Genomic DNA, 20,909 nt, shown 5'->3' with positions numbered 1-20,909 from the left:
TGCAAACATGGTAACTGCATTGTTAAATAATAGTTTGGGAAAAGGAAAATTTTGCAAGCTTGAAAATATGCAGGATGATGAGAAAGCACATGAGCCGCCTGCGCTCGGGTTGGTAACTGCATTGTTAAATAATAGTTTGGGAAAAGGGAAATTTTGCAAGCTTGAAAATATGCAGCATGATGAGAAAGCACATGAGCCGCCTGCGCGCGGGTTTGCCCCTGTCGGGTCGCAAGGACGGAGTTAAGAGCGGCCGCGGCAGCAAGCCGATGAGGCCGGCATCGAGGACCTGGTGAGGTCGGACGCGAGGGCGCGGGAAGAGCTCCGCGACACCATGGCAGGGGCCGGCAGCGATGGCACATGGGATGACAGGACGAGCGCGCGGTCCTAGGGCGGAGGGTGTGGCGATGAGGGAGGAGGGAGGGAGTGCGGCGGTGGACGAGGCAAGGAGGAGGAGGGAGGGTGTGGCGGCTCTGTACCAATTATTGAGGCATATATAAATATAGCTGATTTATTTTAATATACCTGGTTTATTTGAATAGCATAAAGTAGAAGTTGAAACCAAAAAAATAGTCGTTGCCATGAAAAATTAAAATAGAAGTGTTTTGAAAAGGTTTTGTCTCTCAATATAAAATGGTTGTAGCAATTACTGAGGCTTATGCATGTATTATGTGTTTGTATTTTCTAAAAAAAAGGATGTATCTGTTTTCTTTTAGAATCATGTTTTTTTAGCAACATTAGAAGCATGTCTGTATTTAAGGTTTACTGGGCTGGCCTGCTTGTTGTTTGGCCCACGGGGAATTTTACTGCCTGGTCCGCTCGTTGTAGAATATCAAGCGGCAGGCATCGGTCCCGTGCCCCGTGCTATTCCTCTTCCTCGGCATCTCCGTTCGGTGGTCGAACCCTCTGCTGAGAGACGAACCCTAGCGTTTGGGTGCTGGTAAGATTTCTTCCCCTTTCTGACTGGCTGCGGCTTATTTGAAACATGGATCTGGTTCGCACTCATTTGGATTTGGCAACTTCTTTCGTTTTCAGCCGACTCCTACTCCATTGTTGTCTTTTTTCAGCATGATGTTTTCCGCCTGTTTCGTCATGGTTTGTGCTGTCTGAAACTTTTTGTTGTTTAAGGTTTGAAGTACGGCCAGGGATGAGGGGGGATCGCATTAGCAATCCTGTGAACATCAGCTCTGATGAGAGCGGGGACAACAGTTCTGATGGATCTCTGGACACGAGCTCTGATGAACCTGGCTACATCAGCTCTGACGAGGCTGAGCAGACGAGCTCTGATGAACAGGCGTATAACAGCTCCGATGATGGTGTGGACACAAGCTCTGATGAAGGTATGTTTAGTAATGGCAAACATCGGACATTTGACCAAATAAAATGTGGGCATGATCTGTATTTTAATCATTTGCGCTTATGGGTCATTTGTCTGCTGAATTATTGAGGCATGTGCTACCGCATGAAGAAAAAGAAGGTTGAGAAGACATGCAAGGATGTGTGTGACTGCCCCTAGGAACTATGCAGTTGGTAAGGACTAATGCTAGATAATCCAGATTGTTTTTTTTCTGTAGATAGGAAATTAATTAGTTTACCTTTGTTCTTAGGATATAATCCTAATTCTGAAGCTGAGTGGATGTATTCAAAAGAATTTATGATGTCAAAGTGTGCCCTAAAGCGTCTTAGTTGCTATGTCCGTTCTGTTAAGCATGCTATTAGGCACTATGTGTGTAAGATGAACAAGACGTTTACCAAAGCTGGGCAGAGAATGGTGAGAAGCAAATTTATTTGCCTATATGTGCATTTGCCTACTCTATGAATCATAGTGTCTAACTATAAGTTTGTTGAATGCTTGTAGTACTTCTCTACTTTCTTCACCAAGAAGCATTTGATGAAGTTTCTCTCCAGTCCGGTTGATCGAATGTGGATTTCGCTTTCATCTGGGCGCTGTTTAACTTATGTTCGACTAATGAAAGGGGTTGACAAGAGGGCTGCTATAACACATAACTGGAGCCGCTTTGCGGAAAGAGCGGAGCTGAAAGAAGGGGAAATCTGTGTCTTTTCTCTCCGGCATTGCAAGGGGGTGCCAGTGTTCACCGTGCACATAATCTGAAGAGGTTGGTGCATGAAACAGAATTTTATTGCTTAAAGGAACATTTAGTTTATTTCCTGGCCTAAGTAAGTATGGGTTTTTTTTAGGTTTCTGGGATGCAGTTTGGAAGGGGAAAGATAGGAAGGTGTTCTGCAAGGACATGTAGATATTTTCTCTAATATGATGGTATGCCTATGCTTAGGAATGTTCAGTCGTTTCGTACACTGTGATCGGGTTTGTTGGGTCAAGGGAGCCAGGATGCTTTTCTTTTGGCACTAATGTATGCTCTATGCTATCTATGTAATGCAATGATGATGAAGACTCTAAATTATTAATGAGCTATATGCTTTTGCCTTAGGAATGTTCAGTCGTTTCGTAGACTGTGATCAGGTTTGTTGGGTCAAGGGAGCCAGGATGCTTTTCTTTTGGCACTAATGTATGCTCTATGCTATCTATGTAATGCAATGATGATGAAGACTCTAAATTATTAATGAGCTATATGCTTTTGCCTAACATTGTAACTTTGTTTGCCTGAAAGTAATTAAGCGTGCGCACATAGATATAGTATAGTTAGTACATGGGATTTCATAAGATAGGACTAAAGTTTTGGCCGCATGGAAATACTGCGCACGAAGGATAATAAGTCTTGGTGATGCCTTTCAGCTAGCTTTGAAAAGTATCCTGGTCGATGTTGTTGCTTAGGTTTATAGCTGATTGGCATGGTTGAACAACGCTCTCTTTGCACTTCTTTTTCCAGACACCCTGTAGACAGTGCTCTTCTGGTTGGTCAAAGAGGAAGATAGTTGATTTAGTAGGTTATTCTTATGAGTGGTTTACCTAGTAGTTCCGTTGTCTTCGCTTTCTGGTTCCAGCTTGCTGGTGACGAGAAAGAGGTTAGAGATCACTTCAGCTGGCGGTGTGTTCATTGCGCTGCCATTAAACTGTGGTTCTGCTTCAGGTGTTGGAACCAATTCTTCATCGGGTTCCTGAAACTTGTAATGAGATATACATAAGCTATTTTTTGTATGTGTAAAACTGGTACACAAAGTAAGACAAAAGAATGTCTAATATACCTGAAGAAGTGGTGTATTTGGATCGTCATCATTGGATGAAAGCAGTAATGTTAATGGTTGCACCCTATCTCTTTCCATGGCTTCAACTTGTTTTTTAAGATGCATAGTAGATTGCTCAAAACCCCATGACCAGGATGTTGCTTGTAGAAGTTCTCTTCTGCATTTCTTCAGGGGCTGTAGGTTTGCATCATCAAACACTGCTATGTTGTTTCCTTGTAGATAGCTTATGGCAGCCACATTAGCTGATTCAGCAGCTTCGAGGGATGTACTTTTGAAATCCCCATAAATTTTTTTGTGTTCTGTGGCTGCCCAGCCTCTATGAGGTGGTAAATTGATTGAAAGAGAGGCAATTAGGCCATGTTCCCCCATGTCAAGTATGTCATGGTCAGTGATTTGTAGGTTAAGAGTGTTTGTGGCTTGCTGAAGAATGTAACGTTTGCTTATGTTGACATGGGTTGGCGACATCTGCAAGTTGTAAATCAGGCATGAATTACGCAAATTGACAAAGATGTCGTTGCACATATGCTTTAATCGACCATATAAACAGGAAGTAAATTATCCAGTTGTCTTCAGGCACGTACCTGTGGAAGGTTACTGACCATGAGTTCTGCGTCCAATGGAGAATCCGGATTCCCGCCCGCCATATCCTTGCACTGGATGTGTGGTTTACGGAGTTGGAAGATAGAGGCGGCTCGGGGGGTGGTAGATCGAACTGGAAATGGATGGGGCTGATGGAAACCCTAGAATATGTGACTTGGAGCTAGTGTGATTGCTGTATATGGACTGCTGTGGGCTTGCCTACGGTTTTCGGTGGGGCCTGATATGGACAGCAGGCCCAAGGTTGCATTCATTTTTTTTAGCGCGTGCATTTTAGAATATGAGTCCAGTTTCACAGCCGTGTGATTGTATTTTCACAGGCAGACAAAAACGAGCTATTTTGTACTGCATTAGCGACTTTAGTTTTGTTGTTTACAGAAACAGGAGTTGTATACGCGATAGGATACCTGAAATATATTGATGGCCTTATCTATGCCAGCTATAGAGACATAAATGGCAGTAAAAATTAAATAAGAAGCCACATAGACATAAATGGTGCAATCAACAGAGTCTTAACAGGGCCATCATTAGTTCTTACACTCAGTCTTGGCAAGTCTTACACAGACAGAGAAACATAATTATACATTACGGTTAACCTATGTGGTTAAAAAAAAGGATCGAAATAGACTACAATTCTAAAAGGCCTGGTTTAGGATCTATTCTTGTAGAATAGAACTCTAGAAACCTCTCCTGATGCTTTTTAGCTGCTTTTCTGATTTGAGCACCCTGCGCTTGAGCCTTTCTGCTATCTTCTCAATGTTGTTAAGAGGTTCGTTCATAAGCTGATCCATGGGTTCTTTCCCAGATGATCTGTTGAGCGCTGTCACATTGCATATATGATCAGATAATCCATGTATGTATCTTGTAAGAACGAACCAGCCCATGGCATTTTTCTTGTTCTTATACCTAGCCATCATTAATTTGTTCTTGATGGATCTGGTCTTCGCCTTTGTTTTCTGCTTGTTATACTTTGCCATTGCTAGTTCATGCTTCAGAGACTGATTTTCCTCATCCAGTTTCTTCATCTTGTTGTAATTGTAGTCTCTTAGTTCAGTCTTAACCATGGATTTTATGTATCCAATTGCTTCCATGGCAGCTGTGTCCTCTAACATTGCATGATCGATACACTGCACCCCGGGAATAGCCATATGACTGCCATGATCTTCGGCATGTGATGTGGGTGTATAGAAAAAACAGTGACACATATTTTACCGCCATCACATGCTTTGCTTCGATACTCAGCTGCTGGAAGTTCTAAAGTCTGTAAAAGAACATCCAGTATCATCCTGTAAGGGATTTTGATCATCGGTGGTATGGCCTGTGATTTTAAATGGATGTCATTAGGCGCGAGGGCATGAATCATATTTCGGCAGGTAAAAGCTTTTAGAAGGGAGAGTGTACTTTGAATAACCCAAGCAAAACTAACACCATATTAGTTTTTGCTATGGTAACAGCTCAAACGAAGATAACTAATTTAACCTGGACAACTTTATGCATAAGGTGTTGATGAAGGTAAGTTTGTATATGATCAGTTGTATAAGCATAAGCTATGCATCGACGGTATAGAGTACAACATTTACTGCTTGGTAGGTTCTAATCATCACAAGTATGAACTGATGATTATCACAAGTGTGATTTGAATTGTGAATGTAATGTATAAACAGGAGTGTTGTGCCTGTATGAAACAAAAAGACACATATCCAATACTGAAACAATGCAGGAAGTTCTCTACGACTGTGCCTGTATGAAAGACTTTGGTGTGTGTTTATATGGAAGTATTTGGTGTACTCTTTTTAGATGACCACGCCAGCATTTTTTTCCGTGGTTTAAAATTTGTCTTGATGAGTGGTGTCAGTAGAGGCATATCTTTTCGCCTGCTTAAAACTTCATGCCGTTAAGAAATAGTTTCCATAATAAGCCTACAAAGCTTAAACTACAAATCGTGCTGAGAGCAAATAGGCATACAGAAACTATCCACAATAGAGAACTAAAATATCAGCTGTTTTCTACTATATATAACCACCAACCTCACAGCGGGGCTGCGAATTTTCATACTGAGCGTAGGCCTCTTCCATGCCTAGCATTTCCTCCTGCATCAAATATTTGGAATAGCTTTAGTGCATACCAAGGAAATTATTCTGGTCCAAGGAATGCTTGTCTATTTTTCTGAAAGGAGGTCACCTCAAGTAGCTGGCCTTCAGATTGGTTATTGTTGGTGTATTCTTCATCCGGAGAAAACCTGGCCTGTATCTCCTCTGCATCAAGTGGCATATCCTGTGAAATCAGGTAGATAGATTAAACACTGACTACAGTTGCAAGCTTAATTAGAAAGAAGGCACATAGATTTGCGGCCACATCACTGAATCGTAAGGGTAGTTACCTGTGGCCCTGACGAGGATTTGTCCGGGCATCCAGATGCTGAAATGCATGGAGAAACAGCGGCTAGCAATATTGACTGCGCTCGTGCGAATGCTGTCATTGTTTGGGAGCGAGGCTCTGAATGTGCGGGAGAGAACACTCTGCCGATCTAGGGTTTCATCTGGCTGCATTGATAGTAATATATGATGTGTCTATGGGCCTTTTGACTGGGCTATTGTCTCTGGGCCCATACACCACATTTTCAAGGGCCTCCACAGTAGTTGGAAAGGGAAAATGTGAATAGAAAGGTACACAAATTGCAGGTAATAGAAAAGAGAAGCGGGTAATACATGCCTTAAACTGGCGTTATAGTTTGAAAATAAAAATACAGCGGTGACATAGTAAGGTTGCTTGCTAATAAGACATTTGTAATAGCTAGTTGAAGTTTTCGATATTCTCCCCTATTTGATCTATAGCAGCTTGCTCAGAGAGTAGAATACATCAACTCTTGTAGGCCTCATCGTAGCAATATTCCTGTGGGAAGTGAAGAAATAAGTTAACTGCTATATCATGGGACCTTGCCAGTATGTGTACATAAATTGATTCATGCATACAATATACCTTAGTTTTCCAGCATAGTTGGAGATCGAACTGTTATCTTTGCTTGTCGTGTGTGCAGCGTTATGTAGATGGTAATATAATCTGGGATATCAATCACGCTGTCAACCCAGCCGAAACAATCATATCTATGTGTATTTATGAAGCCCTGTCTAGGCAAACCATTCTCTTCAACCAAGACAAATGGGCTCAACAGCTGGCTTGCTATCTCGTGGCGGAGGATTCCAGCCGAAAGTTCACTTATACTTACACAAATAAACCGGGTAAGTGAAATTTGCTGGCCACCATAAGAAGAACACCAAGGAATAGCTCTGAAGATGTGACCAGCTAGCTCAATGTGTCCCCTTGCTAGAACAGTTGATCTGAATGCTGCAAATGCAGCATACTGAACATCTCCTTGATAGTAAACAAGGAAAGCATCAGAGCTAATCGGCTTCACCATGACGTATCTTGATGTTAGTATATACCGAATGACCGCAGAAAATATTTCCTTTGTGTCTATGGGTTCAACACCATCTTCTCGTTTGAGGATTATAGAATGTGATAGCTCCTGGAAGCTATCGGGGTCGACCTCCGTGTCTTGAAGAAAACAGTGTGGGGTAGCAACATTGACGGTGATGTCCCGAGCATCTGGCACAGGTGGTAAGGGCTCAATGGGCCTCATTATCTTGCTAAAAGGGTTGTTAACCACACTAATAAGCACAACGAACATGTCCAGCTGGATTCCTACTGTTGTGTTTGCTCGATCCCCAAACCTACGTCTGATCTTGATATTCATCCGCAATGGTATATTTTCTGGCGCGTCTGTCCAACAGATGCACCGGAATGCGAGAAGGTCGTTGTAGGTGATTGTGTCAGGGTAAAGCTCAGAGACGACACAATATGGATGCAGCATAAATCTACTGTCTTGAATGTCCAAAGCTGCAGCGGGAGGTTTGTTATTTCAACTAAAACCTGGGATCCGGCATGGTTATCATTGAAATCATAGGCTGGTGTGCCACAAAATGTAAAGTTTTCATCTGCACAGAGAGTTGTAAAGTATATATTACCCAGGTTAAGCCTCTGCTCGGACTGAAGAAACTCGACTGCTTGTTTGCTCTGCTGCTTGTTTGGGATGCTAATTAAGAACTCTTGGTCAGGAGTATCAATAGTAACAATTTCATCACATTCAAGCTGAAAAGCTTTATCCAATGCATTATCAAAGTGCCTTCGTGCAGTTCTACTATCAAGAGAGAAAACGATCTGGAAATGGTAGTGTGTTCGGATCTCTGGGCATTTTGTTTCACCATAAGAAAGAAAAGCTCTTGTAATATTTCTTCTGGAACAGACAGACGAGGACGAAATACCTAGTAAGATTATAAAATAGTTTAGGTTATCCGCCAGCTTAGGCGCTGAGAAAGGACGAGTGGATCTAAGAATACAGGGGCAGCGGCTCAGCTTAGAGGAAGAAGGAAAGAATAGAATCTACCTTGAACTGGAATAGCAGTATAGGATGCAGCTTCATCGGTTGAAGAAGACGCCATAAGCCCAGGACACCAAGATGTAGCGAGGGAAGAAACCCTAGAAATGGATGCGCGGAGAATGTGACGGCGGGATTGGTGGGGTGGAGTAAGAGAGCGTGCAGGTTATGGGGGATAGCACATAGACCAGTTCTCAGCCACACAACCTGTCTGGATATGAGGCATGGCCAATAACGGGCCTACTGGGCCGAAGTAAAAGCAGGAATGGGCCAGAGCCTTAAAGGCTATGAAAAAAGGAGGAGATGACCAGAGTGTAAAACAGAGGGGAGACAAAATCATCTATGAAAAGAAGAAATCATCTTCAGACTATGGGGCAGCATATTACGTATAAAAATGCAAATCATAATCGAACAGCTCACACATAATATGATAGAGTTCACTTGATTATATAGAGGCGTTTTTTGTTTTGCCGTGCTTTGACACTGCTACTTGAGCAGCCAAAGACTTTTTAGCATACAGACATATAAATAGAGGAGTTTTAGACATGCTTCCTGAGAAGCATACAACTACACCAAGGTCTATGCAAGAAGCATACACGGCAACGGACTCTGCTTGTAGCTGGTCAAAGAGCATTATGATGGAGCATTGTCGAGAGCAAAGCTAGATGCATAAACCGCCATCTTTCTCCTTTGATCTTGCCGAGGAGAAGCTAATGTACATAAGGTAGATAACCTACAGCAGAATGCAAAATTTCATAAACCAGTTCCAAGTATGACAATGGCAAAATAAGTCCAAGAATAGTAGTATATAGGGAAATTGTGATGTACCTATAGATATTTTAAGGTTTGATAGGCAAGGCAAAGGAGTCACTGTTGCTTTGTTTTCTTCCCTCCTGCAGCTCCTTTTCCAGCAACAGGGTTCCTTTATTTCAAGTTATGTTAGTGAAAAATAAATAAGCGGAATGCTATATACAGGTTTGGAAACCGGCTATATTACTGGAGTGTAAGAAGCATCACCTCTTGTTTTTCTGAAGCGGACTCTTATCATATTTTGCATTAGTAGCACCAGAAGGATTTTCAGCCTTTTCATCATCATTCTCCTGGGGCACCCAACATATACATAAGCTTGATAATAGAGAGACATAGCATATTGATATTGGATGGTTGTTAGGCTATCCAATAGTAAGATTTTGCGTTGACACCTGTGTATTAGCGCGTGATAATGCTGCTTATTTACTAAATGTACATGTATGCATTTATACTATTATGCGTTAGCTAGCATATGTGTGTTAATAGGTTTCTTAGGCGGAGCAGAGAAATATTTACCGCGGCTATTTCGTCACACTGCTTTGGATGATCCTCTGCCAGAGGGACCTTTTTGTCATTGCCGATAAACAAAGCACGCCTGGTCCTGCTGGGTGGGCATGGTGATTTGCTAGAAAAGAAAATGCGATCATAAGAGCAAGCAAGCATTGGAAAATACTCCAGTAGTCCTTTCTTAAGAGGCATACCCTAGAGCTGCAGATGAAAGGAGACCAACACTGAGCTTTGAAGTTGGTGTCTGCGCCTGAGTGTAAAAAAAGGGATTGAGAAGAACTGAATTAGTTTTCGGGCATCTTGATTGAATAAATGTTGTGAGAGATAGTAGACTAAGAAAAGAACACACCGTGCCTGTAGGTGATGGAAAAGTTATAGCAGGGCTCCCTGAAGAGCTGCCAGGCTGGGCTTGTTTGATGCTTGGGGTATTGGGTGTAAACATCTCAGAAGGTACTGGACTATCAGTCAGGGAAGCAGAGGATGATGCTCGAGATGATCCGGAAACACAGTCAAAGGTAGATGAGCTTAACTCAGGCTTGTAGGTTTCCATAATTTTCACAACTTGAAATGATAGCTGTGTGCTTGTGGTTGCAAAGCTTCTCTTTGCAATGGACACAAGAAGTTTATACTTCTGCCCAACAATCTGGGTAACCTCTGGTGGAGCAATCCTATCAATCATCGGTACACGAGCTATCTCTTTTATGGTTGGAAGTCCTGGGTTTCTAAATTTCAGCAAACTGAGGAGTGGTTTTCCAACAGCCGCTTTTCCAACTTTATCAAACATGGTGAACTCAGCCTCACCCACGTCATCACCGGCGAACACCGAAATACAGTACCTGCGGATGGCACGAATAGAATGAGGATTGTAGTAAAGGACTAATAAAACATAGAAGAGGCATGTCTAAATAAATCAGGCAGGAATCCTAAGGAAACAAACAAGACAAAACAAAAGAAACAGAAGACAAAGGTCCAGGAAGGCACATACGTCTCTAGTGCTGATATGGATGAGCAGCTAGGATTGGCGCACCGGTAGTTCGATGCGACTATTGTAGAGGTCTTGTTGCAGGAGGAGCAAGAGAAGAACCACCAGCGCTGATCAGGATGGAGCCTCTGGACAGTAATGGTACATATGAATCGTTTTTCCTGTGGAAGTAACATAACTCGCAGATGAGCACATGACCAGGAAAAGCAGGAACAACATATAGAGGAAAAGACAGCAAGGACACCTCGTTTTCATAAAGGTTCAGGCGGAGGAGCTCTGACACGGTCTTTTCAACTGGATCAGCGTAGACACGGCTAGTAAATGCACCCTCGGTCAAAGCAGCATCATTATCAATGGGTTTGAAATTACCCCCCAACCTATTTTAATACACAACAGGGGAGATAGTTAGCAGCGTGACAAAGAAAACAACACTATCTTCATATTCAAGGTTAAAGCAAGAGAAGTCAATTAGAAGGCATATAGAATTCACCTGTTGCGGAAGTCATTTATCACTGGGAGATCCTCGTCAATGTACCAACGGCAAGCAGAACTACCACTAAGTCCTTGAACACCTGCATAGTTATTGAACAATATAGAGTGGTGAGGGGCTGCATTGAACATAGGACGAAAAGGCTGTACAATACAGAATGCATAGATGTATAAGATGCAACAGGTTGACCACCTTGATTTATTTTAGGTAGTGTTCCTACGAAAATTGCAATCACAACTTCCTTCTCATCTCTTGCCCGTACTGCTTGTTCTTCAAATTCAATCGCTCGATCACCCCAGAGGACCCGCTTTAGCTCCTTTACCCTATAGGTTTCATATGACGAATAGATTAGTAAAGATGAACGAGTAGGTGACCTAGAATTGTGGATGCATAAAAATAAGCAAATGACGCTTACTGTAAGTCAGTTAGGATTATTGTCCTTGTGTTTGATGGTTCTGGCTGATGCATTGATTGGATAGTGACCACATCAGAAACAACAGTTATTCTTCCAATGACATCTTCAAAACCATAGAATTTGCAAGAGCATCAGACTTCAGACATTTAACAAGTGGTTTTGAATGTACTTAGGCGTGCAGTGACACAACTTACCAAGGAAACAAGGCGGTGGCCCACATGGCCCGGGGATGTCCTGAAATGGGATCAAATTGTAGGTGCAGAATGGGTATTCTGCTTCCAATCCCGGGCGTAAAACAGCATTGCTAAACCTGGTGAACTGAATCATGAAGCGACTCTCAACAGGTCTATAAGTTGTTTTTGCTTCAACGCAGTTGAAGCTGCTCATCGTGTAGACCTTCCCTTCCTCCAACTCATCCTTTAGTTCTTCTGCTCGCTGAGGAGGTATCTGCACATACATATGGTTGCCCTACCAACAAAACCAGCAGTCAGAGAGGTATCCTAAGCTAAGTACAGATAGTTGGCGTTGAGCTAGCTATGTAAAGACAAACCTGGCTATCAAGAACTAAGTCCATGTGCTGGATAGGGCCATTGTCAGTCCCGCCACGATAGAACCACAGGCGCGAGACAAGGACAGAGACAACCCACTTCCTACTGTGGTTGTGTATCTCAGAGAGCAACTGATGCGCCATCTGAAAACACAAAGACAATTTTGTTTAGGAAGGTAAAAATACACAAAGAAGCAGCACATTAGGTTTTGCAATATGACAACATACCTAATCGAAGTCAAATGAACAGACATATTAAGCGAACTACCAAAAGATGTTCAACATGTACATAGATGCACATAAAAGAATAGTAGATGCTATCTTAGGTAATGAGCAGCAATAGATGAAACAACATTTACAGCCTCAAATTTTATTGAAAAGGGAGCAGACAATCCAAATACTTGACCAAATTAGGAAACATACAATAATATAGGCTAAGAGGCAGCAAGTAGTAGTGAGACCAAAAGCAGCTCGCAAAATAAAGCACGTCGTAGGTACTATTCCAAAGACTGAAAGATCTCAGAGAAAACTATGTTTCTAGTCTAAGATCCAAGTGTGCCATCTTCGTTCTCGATAAGTATTTTCAAGTTTTTCTTGGAAGTCACACGTGAAACCGCCACGTAAAGCTGGCCATGAGTGAAAACAGGGCTTTTCAGGTATAATCCAACAACTGAGAGAGTCTGTCCTTGGCTCTTATTGATAGTCATGGCATAACAAACCCTGACTGGAAACTGGCGACGATGCAAAGTAAATGGCCATTTAGGATCCTTGGCGGTGAGGCAAATCCTTGGAATGTATACAACATCCCCAATATTAGAACCAGTCATGATAACAGCCTCAATGACTTTCTCACCAAGTTTAGAGACAACAAGACGAGTACCATTACAAAGACCACTTGCCTGACTCAAATTTCTAAGGAGCATAATCGGCACGCCTTTTTTCAATAGCAACTTGTGCTGGGGGAAATTGTTAATTTTAATTGTATTGAGGCACTCGATAGGATAAAACACATCCATATTACACATTGAGTCAGCAGCATTTCCTATAGAATCATAGCTTAAGTACTCCCTCTCAGCAGAAGTCATTAAGGCTAGGACATGTTCATTAACTTCTTGAGCTAGATCATTTGTCGTTGTTAAGATAGCCCTTTGGCACAAGTATTTTCGATTAGAACAATTTTTAGCAAAGTTTGTATATACAACATTAACAATAGCACCTATTCTATTATCCTCTGAATGGATCAACATATCATCAGGAATTGTTACCCAACTTGGCTCACACTCCCCTTGTCTAGTAACACAAGGCGCTGTACCATCACCAATACTCAACATCCAACCAGCGAAAGAAGCTATCTCAGCTTGTAAAACAGGATCTGTTGTTTGCACAGCTAAACACATGTTCACATTAAGATGTAGAACTTCTATAAAACTCCAAAGAGGTGAATTTGTTATAGCAGCATTTATAATCTGTGAGCGAGTCCCACCCTCAATGACTGGTAAAATCTGTCTCAAATCGCCACCCAGAACCATAACCTTACCACCAAAAGGCATGTCAGCTATAGAAGCATCGTCGGCAGACAGAATATCACGTAAGCTACGATCCAAAGCCTCAAAACACCTACGATGCGTCATTAAAGCCTCATCCCATATTATTAGTGAGGCTGATTCGATCATCTCTGCTAATTTGCTAGATCTTTTTATATCACATGTTCCATTGTCATCTAAACTGATTGGTATTTTAAACCTAGAATGAGCAGTCCTACCTCCAGGCAAAAGAAGTGATGCAACCCCAGAAGATGCAACTGTGAGAACAATCCTTTCTTTACCTCTAAGATAAGAAATTATGGAACTCCAGAGAAAAGTTTTCCCAGTTCCACCATATCCAGAAACAAAGAAAAAGCCAGGTTTTCCAGACACAACTCTGTCGATAATATTCTTATAAGCCAGGAGTTGATCTGGATTTAATTGGTTGTACATGGTTTCTGCCTTTAGCAGTTCACTTTTAGGATCAGCAGATAGTTCATCAGTTATCATGCCATTGTCATCAGAGTTATCATCATAGGTGGTCTTTAATGGCAGCCTGTGGTCTAGAATATTAGAACCATTTTTACTAAATAAAACTGCCAACTTATCAAGCAAGATGTCTCTTAGCTCATCAGGAGGCACAACATGATTGTCATCACGAAAAGAGCGCTTGATATTGTACCTAAGATCCTCAGCTAAGTGTGACCAATATTTTTCAAAGAAAGCATTTTCATCATTAACACCACAATGAACAAGGATCATAACAAAAAGCCTGCACAACTGATCTCCCATACCCCAGGTTAAAGCCTCATCAAACGCACTATACCATTCAAGATCATCTCCAAGTAAGCCCCTAGCAGCACATGCTTCCTTAAAGGTTTCATACACAATCCCATTATAAGTTCTAACATCTGTATAAGACATAGCACCTTTAACAACCATCAAGAGCATTCTAAGATAGAAAAGTTCTCCAGTTGTAGGGTGAATAGAATAAATCCTACCAATCCTATAACTTGAAGTCTTAGGAATCCATTGTTTTTTGCTTCCTAGCCAAGTCCATTTGGTGGGGAAATCACAATAAGTAAGAGACCTAGCATTTGCATGGCATCTATTAGCTACAAACCACTTGGCTAACATTGTTCTCTGTAGCCATTCATCGTCAGCAACTGACTTCAGGTTTGCTTTAACATTGAAACGCACCATGTGTTTATTTAACAAATGAACAGGCAATCTTTCAACAGAAGGCATCTTACTGTGTATATCAAAGCCATATATCCTCCAGCAACCATCTTTATCACATATGTAACGGCATTGTCTATATTCCATGATCTCATCAATCTCAATACCATGCTTGTTTTTGATGCTTTCAAACAAAGTTTTTGAAAAATCAGGACCCTTTGTAACATACTTATAAAGATACTTGATAACATGGGTTTTATTGCACCACTCAACGTTAATATGCGCTTGGTATTTTTTTAGTATGAGCAGATTATAAGGAACAACATGCCTGTTATCAAGCCTGACCTTTTTTTAAAATATAAAACGGCCGTTGTCTGGGCGACTATACACAGGGAATCCACTATCATCTAGAGAGGTCTCGAGCTGAAATGCCTTAGGAAATTTTTTTTGAACACAATCCATTTTTCATGCAAGGACATTTAACACCATCTTCCCCGCAAGGGCCATGCATCATGTGTTCAGAAACAAGAACGTATCCAAGAGGATCCGCAACAGGATCAGGGATGGAAGCCGATATGAAAGAGTCAATTAAAGCAGGACTAACCTCCCGTTTTTTCCTATCAAGCCAGATCAGGATATGGGCATGAGGAAGCCCTCTTTTCTGGAACTCCATAGTGTGTAGTATTGTGAACAAAGGGATAAAAAACAATCACGAGCAGGGTGGAAAAGAATAGAAGAAAAGAGATGAGAGGAATCGCAAAGCACGTTTTACCCGCCACGATAGGACCAAAGGACTCCCCACTCTTAATATCATGAATATAGTCATTGAGCTTCATGTGATACACCCTGACCGGAAGATCCGCCCTGTCTAAAGGCATCTGGCCAGGCTCAGAAGACAGGGCTTCTGTTATTTCAGTCCACTTGGGATTACAGGTAAAGGTGGTGAAAAGGTCTGGTGGGCCAAAGACACGTGAAATAGCTACTGCGTCCTGGAAGTTCTCAATCATATAACACCGGCCACCGGTAAAAGAGGATGTAAGTATGTTTTTTTTGCCAACAGAACTTGCATCTGTCTGCCCTTTTCCAACAGCATCAGTGACTCCTTGCAAGTTCTCTGCTCTAAGATCATTATTAGCCTTCATAATGAAATGCAGCCTCCACTCGTCTATGCAAGCGTGTGCATCTACAATAGCCTGTGAGGAAAGCAAACCACAACAAAGGTATGGATTATGCTGCTCTGGTCTATAGTGGAGACAATAGGAATAATAGTCCTGCATAGTGAGCCTGGTTCTTTTGCTAGTATCTAAAGGATTTGAACCAATATATTTAAGCCCGAGCTGAAACCCACGTTCTGCATAAGGAAAGAGAAGAGGATACTTCAAAGGCATGTATGAAGTTTGCAAAGAAGATATTTGCTGCAGATTGTCATCTCTACCATGTATTATTATGTCACGACAAGAAGCCTCCACCGTGAACTCACCAAACATTAAAGATGCTAACTCATCAGTTGTAGGGAGGCTAAACTGTGGGCCATCAGATTCTCCAGGGGCAACTAAACGAATGGCTATCTCGGCATGCCTATTGGCTGCTAGTATTTCTCTAGCTGATCTAAACGTTTTGACATAAGAATTGTGAGTATCAAGCATATGCATCAAGCCTTCAACAATAGATTCATCTAAACCACCATCACTCTTTTCACCCTTTTCTAAAGCCTGAATCCTGTTTTGCACCTCATTCTGGGTATCATATATATAAAGTTCGGCATACTTGGGGATATTTCCTTCCTTAGGCATAAGAGATCCCATTCGATGACAAACCTGCCCGTTTATTTTGTATATATTCGGACCATTATCATCATTTACAGAACGATCAACAGTAGTTCCCATGGAAGTAAATGCAAAGAGGCATTTGTACTGGCGATTTTTTTATAAACTCTCTGCTACGCGAGGGACCATTGTATCTCAGCAACTCAGAGAGAAACAAAGGTGGCTTTTTAAAAGTTGTAATATACACCTTACCACCCTTACACCATTTGTTGTAAACCACCCGCCTTAGCGTAATAGCGGATTCCGATCTCACCCTCTCCTCAAACCAATAGACTGCACCACAGTTGGTACATTTGTAGTCTGGTCCACCGTAGAAAGATCTCTTTCGGTACCCAGCTGCAAATTTGTCTTGGCTCAGTATCAATGGTAAATCGACAATGCATCATACAATAGTTTCTAGGCATATCGGCACTCAGCATACCTTTCAGCATCTCAGACTCCTCAGCCGTGAATCCAACCCAGTCAGCACTTAAGGGTGATCCAATGGCAGGCCCTTTCCCCCTAAGTCTATCAACAACCACCCTGCATCTCTTTCTATTATGGGACGTAATTTCTGGACTAAGGACGGGGAAGAAACCATCATCTAAAAAAAACAAAGGGCCTGTTACAGGTACGAAGAGGAATCGAGAGAGTGCACGAGGCACACCTATAAAGGAAAATGACTTATTTTAAAAGGACACCCCATACATTTTCTTTTAGGTAGGCCTGAGGATATGTAGGGAAACGGTGAGTCACAGAAAGACAGCCTTCGTCGAACAACACGGCGTGGAGGCGTCTGGCTGGTGCCTGAACTGGCCTTACGACAAACAAAACGGTGCTGAGGCATGACTCACAGGAACGACATGAACAATAGAACAACCATAACATGCTGCAACAGGAACGTAACAAAAAGAAAAGCAATCCAATCAGGCACATTAAACAGTAGAAAGGCATAGACCTAGACCCAGGAACAGAATTCAAAAGACAAGCCTCTATAAAGGGCATGGAACATTTTTTCTTAAAATGAAAGGAAGAGGCATCCCAAAAGCAAACTATAAGCCTTTTTTAGAACACATAGACGGAAGTAAAAGCCAATCAAACAAATCCGAGCGGATAAAAAAACAAGAGGAAGAGAGCAAGTCCATGAAATACCTTCCCAACAGTCCATGGGAAACTATAGTCCCAAACGAACAAGATTTTTTAAAGTTCGTGGCCCAAGAAACACCTTCCCAAAAGCCCATTATGAACCAGAAGCCCAAAAGGAACATGGTCCTCTAAAGCCTATGCTAGTTTTTTCTCTATAAGAGAAGTGGGTGGTCCAAAGACCAGGGGCCAGCCGAGGAAGGATCAATAAACAAGTAACATATTTATTATTTGAGTTCGTGGGAAGAGGAGCATTGAATCCGAAGAAGAAGGCTACTATTTTCAGTCTTGCGAAATGCAGAAAGAAGACACTGTAAGAGCCATATAGAAAGCCCGAAGGCTTTATTGCATCAGAGAAATAGACTAATTCAGTACAAAGCAGGCACGTAGGCTCAAATAGGAAGCCCAGAAAAGGTAGCTAAAGAGAATGAAGAGAGGAAAGCAGCTGAGAGCACAGCAGACCCCAGTCAAACTGGACCAGAAGAGGGCTAACATCTGGATTTATGCCCGGCTCTGCAGACGTATGCCTCAAGTGCAACAGCTCTCTCTCCAAGTGACCAACACGCCGAATGGCAGAGACTGCAACCGTTATGGAAGAACGAAGGCAGCTCCTATAGGCCATCATACAGTCATAATTATAGTCTCGAACTACAAACCCATACAGACGCTGCAAAAAACTTATGGCTTGGAGGGCAGCCTGTTCATAAGCATGTAGAAAACCACACCAGGCTGAGCTCCAAAAAAATTCTTGTCCCGGAACCGGAGCAGAACTATCCCCTGGAAGCTCCAGTTCTACCCCAGCAAGAACGGACCCATCCTCCGTGACCTCACACAGATACAAAAGCACCGGCAAAGAGCACCGAGCCACCATGGCTTCCAAAACGGGTATAACAGTTGAAATAAGAGTACACATCCTGCCCACACGCAACGAAATTACAAAGAAATTGGAAAATAACACGACCCTCGGAGCAGATCCGGAATAGCGAGATCATCAGTACATCAACAACCATGATAACATGCACATGCAAGTAAATACATCTAAACCCACAGGTAGCCGACATGCAATGGAAAAGCAGAGCAAACCTTGAGGAGCAGCAGCAGGGCACAGATTCAGAAACAGATCAGCTTTTCCAACCTACGAAACAAATGCAGACAGAACCATTAGAACACAGCAAGTCACAGATCACATATATATTCCATCAAAGGCACTAAACAAGTGCAGAGCCACACAATGGCAACAAAACTTCAACCAAAGGAAACAACATCACCTAGCATGACAAAACACCATCTACTACATCTATAGCAGCTTATAATCACTGAGCAATCAAACTATAGACACACAAGAAGCAAAGGAACATCAATCAACCTCAACCACCGTGTTTTTTCAAGCAAAGCAAAATCACAAGAAGTATAAACCTTCAGGGCCACTTATTCCTTCAAAGGCACTAAACAAGTGCAGAGCCACACAATGGCAACAAAACTTTAACCAAAGGAAACAACATCACCTAGCATGACAAAACACCATCTACTACATCTATAGCAGCTTATAATCACTGAGGAATCAAACTATAGACACACAAGAAGCGAAGGAACATCAATCAACCTCAACCACCGTGTTTTTTCAAGCGAAGCAAAAAATCACAAGAAGTATAAACCTTCAGGGCCACTACAGAGGCACGAGCCAAACAGAGCGGACTAAGCACGACATCTTCTCTGACCTAGTCTTTCGGGCTATACAATATAGAAATAGAAACGAACAGACAAAAGAGAAGAACATTACCAGAATGCCGAAGCACAGCCGGAGGAGCAGCTAACAAGAGAATGTGGACGAGCAGCCGACCAACCTAAAGACAACCTAAAACACAAACTGTACCCATGTTAGCCGCCGGCGAACAACAGTAACCATGCAAATGCGTAAACGACAGAACGTGAAAATGGCAAAGCGCAGCACATGGTAGCAGGCAACCATCGTATCGAGCAGCACTCAACCATTTCAACAAACACCTCAAAGGCATATGTTCATATAGAGGCAGAAGAGACAAGCGCGCACCTGGGCAACAAGAACGTAATGGCGCACGCTCCCACACAAGGGCTAACGGTAAAATCGCCAGCAAACTGCGCACCAATGGAGCAAAGACAAGGATAGCAGGTCAGCAAACAAGATAAAGAACGACAGAAACGAGCAGGGAAAGGATAAGAAGATGAACCTCAACCAACACCAGCCATGGAGGAACGCGCGGCCATGGCGACTACCGCAACGTAAGATGACCAAACCGAACGAAGGCAGGCGAACAGGAGAGGACGTGGCGACCTAGAAGCGTGGGCGAAAGCGAGCGCTCGAAGCGGCTGGGAGGAAATGAGGGATAGAAGAATGAAAGGGGAAAACCGGAAAGAAAAGCCCCCCCGGCCACCGCAATGGCACGGGCAATTTTCACAGAACCGCATGCGAACCCACCACACATGCATCGACACGCGGGCTGCCTGCCAGGCCCAGGGGTTCCAGGGCCCACTGGCATAGGCACCCGCCACAATGCGCGGCGCCGACGCATACGCCGGTCACGCGGGGTGTCACGCGGATCCACGCTGCACCGAACGCACGTCCATTGGCCCCGCCCATGCGTAGGAAACAGTAATAGGCCACCAGTGAGGGCAGGCGCAAGTATACGTAGCTATAAACCAACGAGCAATAGACTAGTGGGCCCGTCCCACCGCCTGTCCCATAGCCAGCAGCACAGGGCAGAGCGCACGAACGCCCAAGCGAGTCCCGCGGAACCCCCAACCCGAGCAGAGCCACCACCTGCCCCGCCCAACCGTGCACAGATCGGAGCCGGGTCAAAGGAAACGCACGCAAGCACCCAAACCCAGTGACGCGCGGGACCAGCGACCGCGGGACCCAAGCAGCAGCGACGAAGGACAGCGCAGAAGACGGTGATCGACGACCTGGGGATTGGAAAAGCGCCAGGTACAGCCCGGAAACGACGCGGCATGGCGCTGCCGGTGGACAAGACGAGCGGGATGAGACCGCTCGCCCACCCCGCACGCCCACTATCCATGCGCCGAGTAGTCAGACGAAACGGGCAACACGAACACGGGCAAAATACACCAGGAAGCTGACGCGTGGGACCGTGCGTCGGCGAGGCCCACCTGCAGCCGTAGCACCAGGCAGCGAGTACCACACAATGTAGCGGCGTGTGTTTCTTGCGAGCACGAGCGGCTGCCTCGCGCCCCGCACCAACGAGCGGCTGCCTCGCGCCCCGCACCAACGAGCGGCTGCCTCACGCCCCGCACCAGGAAAAGCAATACCCAGCCGTTTC

At 43.4% G+C, this 20,909-nt stretch overlaps 1 protein-coding gene across 1 annotated transcript; it reads right to left on the bottom strand.

Moving 5' to 3' along the window:
- Nucleotides 1–2,598: 2,598 nt before the first annotated feature.
- Nucleotides 2,599–3,885, bottom strand: LOC123065396 (uncharacterized). The gene is made up of 4 exons (XM_044488684.1): nt 3,744–3,885; nt 3,163–3,627; nt 2,927–3,075; nt 2,599–2,851 (listed from the first exon to the last, which is right to left on the bottom strand). Exons 1-4 carry the CDS (start codon nt 3,804–3,806, stop codon nt 2,794–2,796), a joined length of 735 nt encoding a protein of 244 aa, XP_044344619.1. The 5' UTR covers nt 3,807–3,885; the 3' UTR covers nt 2,599–2,793.
- Nucleotides 3,886–20,909: the final 17,024 nt, after the last annotated feature.

Source organism: Triticum aestivum, chromosome 3B (genome assembly GCF_018294505.1).
Source record: "Triticum aestivum cultivar Chinese Spring chromosome 3B, IWGSC CS RefSeq v2.1, whole genome shotgun sequence".
In the NCBI taxonomy this organism is placed as follows: Eukaryota; Viridiplantae; Streptophyta; class Magnoliopsida; order Poales; family Poaceae; genus Triticum; species Triticum aestivum.
The sequence above is the reverse complement of the archived record's forward strand: the minus strand, read 5'-3'. Positions and strand labels throughout refer to the sequence as shown.